Source organism: Leishmania infantum, chromosome 36 (genome assembly GCF_000002875.2).
Source record: "Leishmania infantum JPCM5 genome chromosome 36".
NCBI classification, from domain to species: Eukaryota; Euglenozoa; class Kinetoplastea; order Trypanosomatida; family Trypanosomatidae; genus Leishmania; species Leishmania infantum.
This window is the reverse complement of record NC_009420.2, coordinates 1,424,824-1,432,450: the sequence shown is the minus strand read 5'-3', so window position 1 is coordinate 1,432,450 and position 7,627 is coordinate 1,424,824. Positions and strand designations below refer to the sequence as shown.

Genomic DNA, 7,627 nt, shown 5'->3' with positions numbered 1-7,627 from the left:
GAAGAGTGGACCATTCGTACCCTCAATGACAAGCATGGCCCGCTCATGTGCGTCCGGAGTCTTGTACGCGCGCGTACATTTAGAAGCTAATTCAAGGCCAAGGCAACGAACTCACAGCCTCGACTCAGTGGTGAGCGTCCGCAACTCCTTTGAGAGGGACGGGTGTGCGAAACGCTTCTGTTATCGCCTGAAACAAATCCCGTCCGCAGGGAATGAAAAGGAAAAGAAAATACGAATGAGAGAGCGAGGGGGCGCACGAGAAAGGTGAGCAGAAAAGGGGAAAAAAGAAAATGTACCGACTTTTAGTTCGAAGTGAATGTGCGAACGTAGAACGGCCCCTCTCAGGTGTGTCTGAGAGAGCAGAGAAGACGTCCTTCGACGGCCACGGATGTGCGCAACGCGCAATCAGCCAACACGAACGGGGTGCGGTTTACCACATGGCAGAGAATCACGCAAGCATCGGGATTTGAATGTACATCAAGCACTCGAGCGCTGCGCCCTTGACAAATCTACTGCTGCCGCAAGCCCCTTCCCCACCTAAGCACCCACTCCACCTGTGCGTTGAGCCGCCTCTCCTTCCTTTTTTCGTGATGTGTCACCTCTTCCGTTCTCGTAAGTACGTCGGCGAGTTTCAATGTGAACAGAAGCCATGCAGAATGCACACACAAAACCGCCTCCACCGCCACCTGCGCCCCGCGCACTGACCGTACGTCCATGATTGCCCCCTGTCGTACCGTCTCCATTGCTTCCGCGCCGCATTTGGTCTCCAAGCAGGACGGAAGCAAGGAGAAAAAAAAGAGCAGTAGCAGATACCCGGCTTCGTCATCTGGCCTTTGTACAGCGTGCATGTGTGCGTGGAAGCGAGCAAGAATGGAGAAACTAGAAGCCGGAGAAACACGGGGAAGAGCGCACGCACAGAGAGAAAGAGATACGTACGCACGAACAAGAGATCAGCAGTGCTGCAGGCGCGAGTGAGAGAAGATAGAGAAGATCCAAGGAGAACAGCACTGCCTCTTGGGAAAGACATCGATGAGCACTTACGCACCACCATTGTCCGCCCCCTCCCCCTCCTCGTGAGTGTCCATCTCCCGCTTCTCACCGCTTGCAGACACAAACCATTTCCAGGGTCTATGTCATGATCGGGTTCGTGCGTCCGGTACTCTGTTGCCGGCGCGGGTTCCAGCGTCCCTCGAAGATAGGCCGGTACTTCATCTTGGAGAGGTCGAAGACGACGCCGTCCTTGTTGGTAACGTAGCGCTCCTGATCATACTCGACCGGGTCGCTCTCGGGCAAGCCCGCACGGCGCTCCTCCATCATTCGCTTCCAGCGCTCGTACGTTTCGCGTTCCATGCCGATGATGCGGCCTGTCTTGGGGTCCACGACGATGATCTCCTCGTCGTTGCGCTCGTGCGGGAACTTGGTGATCGGAATCGTGGCCGAGTTCCACGGCATGAGGTCTGGCGCCGGGGCCTCGTCCTTCTCGAAGGTGCCACCGGATATCGCCTTTCTGAGGCGCTTCTCCAGCGGCTCGCCGGTCGGTCTGCCCTTGATTTCGCGCCACGTCGTGTTCTCGATGTAGTCGTGCAGCTCCTCCTTCGGATACCAATGGTAGTAAGACGGGAGCTTCTCCCAGTCCACGGTCTCGCCCGGCTCAAGCATCGGCAGCAGCTTTGTGTGGCTCGTGCCAGGACGCACAAGACGGCCGTCGCTTAGCTGGTGATACTGTGGGCCAATACCGGTGCCCTGGGTTGCCCTGTACTTCTCCGCGACCTTGTTCTGCCGGAAGAGAGACGGCGAAAACTGGCGCATCGGTGAAATGCCGAGCTGGGTGTCGGACAAGGAGAACATGTCGTTCTCCACAAAGTCGCCAAAGCACTCCACCCCGTAGCCGTTGGTCGGGATAGGGTTGATGATCGCCAGGGCGGAGCGGCGTGACACGGAGAGCTGAACGCCAAAATGGCCACATGCTTGGGGAGTGGTCAAACAGTGAATCACAGTGCCGCGCTTCTGGAAGGCGATGCGCAGATCCTCGTCGATGAAGTGCAGGTTGCGGCCAGTGCCCAGGAACACCACATCCGGCACCGGGTACATGTGAAGCAGCACCGCGAGAGTCCGCTCATTCACCTCTTCGAAACTGCCCACGTTCCAGTGGTAGTACCCTTTCTCCGTCACGATGCACGACCCGATCACCTCCCTGTCGTTGATGAAGACGCTGTCGGGGGAGTACGCGGTAATGCGCATCGTCGACATGCCGCGCGGAGTCTCGATGCGATTGGCGAACGGGTTCGCGTTGTACTGCGTCGCCATCTTTTCCTCGTTGTAGAAGCGCTCCTGGCCCTCCTTCGTCTGCAGCGAGAGGCCGCTTGCCGACTTGCCAGACTCCCGCTGGCGCTTCAGCCACTGCGCCAGCGCCGTGCTATCCTGCGGACGGTACCCCGGCGTCAGCTTGAAGGGGTCGTAGTTCGGGTCACTAGGGTGCGGGAGACGCCGCTTGCACGTCTCCTGTGCGGCGATGTCAGATCGCTTTGCTTCCGCCACGAACTTGCGGTACTCGGCCTCGTTCTCCACCTGTAGCTGGCGCCGCAGCAGCACCATTTCCTCGTCTATCTCGTAGTCTTTCGGCTCGGGGGTGTGCACGAGCTTGTTCGCCGAGTCGACGTCCATGTAGTGCTCTCGCGAGCCTGCGCCGACGAATGGAAGGCCATTCTTGGTAGTCGGAAGGTGGTCATCCTTGACGCGCTGCTCAAAGATGAGGCGCTGCTGATCGAGCCACTTGCGATCACGCTCCGCCATGTAATCTTCGATCGACTGTCCGGGGCGGATGCCGATGCGCACGCTACCCTCCTGCTGCTGATGTGTCTTCGAGTAAGCCTCTGAGTTCATCGGCAGCTCCGTGAGTGGGTTGTCGCGTGGGTCGGGGACATACTTGTGGATGGCGCGCTCCACAGCACGCTTTGCCCGCATACGCCATCCAATCTTGTGCGTGTCGCGCACACGCACGCTGGCCCGCATCGTGGAGCACCGCCACCTGCACTAAACTGCAGCGGCAGCGAGGAGGGCACGAAAAGGAGGCGACGGTGCGGGAGGGCTCACACCTCGAGAGGGAAGCAGCAAGCCGAGACGGGAGCGGCGTTAGTGGTGGGAAGGCTCTTAAGGAAGGTCAACGACTAGGAGCACGGGTCCCTCTCCTTTGCATGCTCGCGTTTGCGTACCGGTATGGTTGTCCGCGAATGCGCGGACTTCTACGTCATGGAGGAGACAAACGGCAGAGGCGCAGGTGCGAATGATGTCAGTCAGGTGGCAGGGGAGAGAGAACTAAGACCTGACCCCGTTTTGTAGATAGGATGAGTTCTTTAGCCGACTTAGCCTTTGTGGCCGAGTGCATCACGGCGGCATAGAAGCCACATACACAAACACATTCTTATTTTCTTCTTTCTTCGTCTGTTGTCGGCAACGCCACAAAGAGCCCTCCTCTGCCAACCTCCAAGCTGCACATGGTATCACTTTGCCGGCATGTACGCGTGTTTGCGTATGCGTCGTTTTATGTCTGCACGTGCTCTTATTTTGCTGTGCTGTTTTGCTCCTTGTGTTAAACGGCGACTGGAATGCCGCGCATGTCCTCGCACTCGGCTCACGTTGAGGCCACGGAAGAGCAGCGGAGGGGGGAAGAATGGCTGGGGTGCGGCGCGCCCACCAGGCGCGCGCGGGTTGTCGTTTCTCCTAAGTACACCTCTGCACGTCGTGTTTTCTTTTTCTCTCTGTTCCTCCCCTGCTCTGCTATCTCTCACCCACAGGCATCAACTGTGTCGCGCCGAAGGGAAGAAAAGCGTTGGCCAGAACACACCGCCGTGGCGCAGGAGGAGGCGCACTTCCATCTGGCGTCTCCGCCCACACGCGCACGCATACATACTCGCAAAGCGACGCGGACAGCTACAGACACAGGCGAAGTTCGCTGCAGGCAAAAGCGCTCGTGCCACTCAATCAGTCTCCGCCCCGCCCCCACCACTGCCAGCAGCAGCAGCAGCAGCTTCACCTTAGACCGCCACGTACTCCTCCATTGTCGCCACTTGCGCACTCGACATTCGCAGCGTGTCTCGGTAGCGAGACTGCGGCACAATGATCAGGCGTCGCAGAAGCGGCTCCTCTGCGGCCGGGATTAGCATCGCCACCTCCTCGTTCTTCTCATCGACGTACACGATCGTCACCAGGCCAGCGATTGGGGCCAACGGCGCCTCCTCGAGAAGCTCCGCGTGGGAAAGAGCACACACAAGAGCTTGGAACGACGCGTCGGGGTGCACGACACGCATAAGGACGCCGTCAGCGCTGCCAGGCGCCAAGCCCTCGCTCGCCTCCTCCACAAACGTCAGTGATTTAAGCGGCACCACCACTTTAGAGCAACCCAGGGAATAGAACGGGGTGCCGGTGAAGTACTCCCTCAACAACTCACGACTCGACGAGCGCTCACACGGATGGGCGACCGGGTCGGTGAAGAGAAACTCACAATCTGGCAGCACCCGCTGCACATCCTCCTGCAGAAAGGTAGACCACCTCTCCTCGCCGTCCTCGCGGCTGCTGACTATCACCACGTGCGACGGGCGGAGTACCTCGATGAGCTTCTTGTACCAAACACCCTCCTGCAGGTCTGCCAGCGGCGCAGGGGCGTCGACGACGACGTGCGAATGAGTCTCGCTAAGGGACGGCGCATACGGCGACGGCGACTGCTGCTGGGCGGCGACAGCCGCTGCCCCACTTAGCTCCTGAATATAGCCCATGACTGTTTCATGCAGCTGGTCGTAGTAGTGCAGAAGCGAGTTCACGTTGCTCGCAGACGGGCGAACGGCGGCACCGGTGTAGAGGGAAAGCGGCAGAAGCTTCGGGCTTGCCGTCAGCCCCGGCCAAAGGGGTGACTCGGAGACCTGGATGCAAGACACGCACCCTGGGGCGAATAGGCAGTTCGACTCCGCGTTCAAGTCCATCAAGAACACGCTCTTCTTGTCATTGCCGTAGCGCATGAGCAGGTTACACAGAGTATGTGCGGCGAGCGTCTTGCCACTGCGGGGGCGACCAATGACAAGCACCTTTGTGCGCTTCGCCGAGAGAATAGTGCGCCGCGTCATCTGCACCAGCTTTCCCGCCCGTGCCACACCTCGGTGGGTGTCCACTCTGTTGTCACTCGACAGCATACACGCCGCCCCCTCCAGCGTGAAGAGCGTGATCGCTTGTCGATCCGTGTGTAGGTAAAAGGTATAGGGGCGGTTTGCGTCCAGCATCACCCCGGCTACATCCAGCAGACCGGACTGGAGTGTTATTTGAACGGCGCCATCCCCTATGAGGGTGTACTCTTCACCAGCGTTCAGCGTGAGACGCCGCGAGGAACGTTTCTTTGGCGGCATCTGAATTCCAGCTAGCCCCGCACTGTCCTTTCTTGTCGTTGAGCAGAGAGAAATTGGAGGGGATGTGTGTGCCTGTGTGTCTGCGTGTGTGTGTGCGCGTGTGCGTGGAACTGTGTATATGGGCGGCTGCGAGAAAGCGAAGCCGGTGAACCCTGCGGTGGTGCGAGCCAAGGACGCTCGTGAGCCGGCCTGCGTGCAACGACCTGGTTGGCGCTAAAGAAGACCGTGCCGGCCGAGACAGCCGCGATCGAAAACGAAAGAAAGAATGGTTCGTCGCGCATGAAGAAAGCGAACAAGGAGCACGAGCGTAAAGACCGAGGGGGAGAGGCAAAGATTGTGTGTGTGTGTGTGTGTGTGTCACACTAGCGAACTGGAACGCGAAAGATGGAAGAGGGGCTCGCAGCACTCTCCTTTGTTCTCTACGCAAAGAGAAATCAAGCAATGGTGTGCGCCTGACGCAGTCCGTGTGTCTCAGTGCTGTAGGAGAGGCAACACATTATTTGGCTTGCTTTTGTTGTTGTTGAGAGAACCTCGCACACGCACGCGCACGCCTCACCTTATTTGCTATTTCGCCTTCCCTTTTCTTTTCACGGATGTCTGCCTGCGGGTCTGCACATGCAAATACGAATCCGTACACAGCAAGAGAGAAGAAAGTCGTGGAGAGACGCAGCCAAAGGGAGGAAAGGTGTCATAAAGCGAGACGGCGCAAGAGGGAGGGAGATGCCACGCGCATCCACGCAGAACGCGCAAGCCTGTGTATGCACGCACGCGTCTTTCTCGGACGATCCCTCTCTCCCACCCCCTTCGTCGGTGGTACAGAAAACGTTCGTAGATATCCGCCCTTGAAAAACAAAAGAACGAGCCTACACTGAGGCAGCGCAAAAAGGCAAGCAAAGGGGGGAGAAAAGAACGCCATTAAGTCCTTTATATATAATGCGCGAAAATCTTGTTCAGCACACGCACGCAAACTGGAGGAAAGCAGTCGGCATAATACACACACAAAAAAAAAGCAGTGCTTGTGAAGCAACGCAAAGAACAAGAAAAATGATCAAACAAACTAGCCAGCCGACAAACGGACCTCATCAGCCAAAAGGAAGGCGGAAAGTGCAAACATCGCTGGAATTGTGGGAGAAACTCTGTGTGTGTGTGTGTGTGTGTGTGTGCTTCAGCTAAAATGAGCAACACGGAGATCGGTTGGCGTCGACTGTGAGGAGGAGGAAGCCAAAGGAGAGTTAGAGCAAACAAGAGAGAGACCGACAACAGAGAAAACAGCAGCAGGAGGTCAGCTGGCACAGGGGCATCCACGACGTATACAAGCAGCTATAGTGAAACGCTTGCACATATATAAATTCATCGTTTTGTGTCATGTCAGTGGTCACGTGTTTCACGCGCTGCGGCTCCTGCTGCCGCTGCTGCTGAAAGGAAAAAAAAAACTGCCTTCTTTTCCCTCTCCCCTCGCATCGTCGTCGCCTCTTCTTTTTCGTTGCTTGTTGAGGCCTCCGCATCTGCAGGCCATTGAATTCTTTCTCCTATCTTGTAAAAGTCGTGAACGGCTCCCTCTGAAAAGACACGCAACACGCACGCCCAGTAGACACAGGAGACGATAAACCTTAAGAAAATGAGAAGGGTGTAGTGGAGGACGAGATGAAGGAAGGGAGAGGGGGTGGGGGCAGAAAGTCATAGGTCGATAACGCAAATGGTGGGATGCAAAACTGTCCAAGACAAAAGAAACGCAAAGGAGAACGAAGAAAAAAGGCGGCGGCTTTGCATCCCCCCAGCCTCCACCCCCTCAACGCGCGTATGTGTGGCGGGAGGAGGAGGGGGGGACTCCATCCCCCACACAAGCACACGCGCACACGCTGCACTACATGAGAGACAGCGGTGTCTGCTTGCATTATTCTTTTGCTGATCAGAAGCAACGGAATGCAGAGCTTGGGCTAAAAAGGGCGATGTGAGGGGGGTGCCGGAGAACGGGGCAAATCGTGATGGGGTAGTACGGGAGGGAGGGAGAAGACATGGAAACGTCTCCGGTCAACGTTGTATAATGCGGTGGAGGAAGAGGTGAGACATGAAGGTGAGAGTGAGGGAAGAGGGAAGAGGGAAGAGATACTGCAAACCTCTCTTGGGGCTGCTTCTGTGTCCTTTTCGTCGAGCCTCTGTCTCTCACCCGTCTATCAAGCAGCCTGTATGTCTGCCTGCATCGTTCCCGTACCTTTGACTTTCCCTTCCCCCCT

General features: G+C 57.3%; 3 protein-coding genes across 3 annotated transcripts in view; all 3 read right to left on the bottom strand.

The window, feature by feature from the left end:
- The window catches only part of LINJ_36_3920 (conserved hypothetical protein), a gene marked incomplete at both ends in the record, with an annotated part of 546 nt that extends 510 nt beyond the window's left edge, over positions 1–36 (bottom strand). Inside the window, one exon of the mRNA XM_001469605.1 lies at positions 1–36. This exon is cut by the window's left edge and continues 510 nt beyond it. Within this exon, the coding sequence (XP_001469642.1) occupies positions 1–36 (36 nt within the window).
- Positions 37–1,128: 1,092 nt separating this feature from the next.
- On the bottom strand, positions 1,129–3,012 carry LINJ_36_3910 (conserved hypothetical protein; the record flags this gene model as incomplete). Its single annotated transcript, XM_001469606.1, has 1 exon — positions 1,129–3,012. The coding sequence occupies one exon, from the start codon at positions 3,010–3,012 to the stop codon at positions 1,129–1,131; it is 1,884 nt and encodes a 627-aa protein (XP_001469643.1).
- Positions 3,013–4,034: 1,022 nt separating this feature from the next.
- LINJ_36_3900 (conserved hypothetical protein) lies at positions 4,035–5,393 on the bottom strand (the record flags this gene model as incomplete). Its single annotated transcript, XM_001469607.1, has 1 exon — positions 4,035–5,393. The coding sequence occupies one exon, from the start codon at positions 5,391–5,393 to the stop codon at positions 4,035–4,037; it is 1,359 nt and encodes a 452-aa protein (XP_001469644.1).
- Between the last annotated feature and the right edge of the window lie 2,234 nt (positions 5,394–7,627).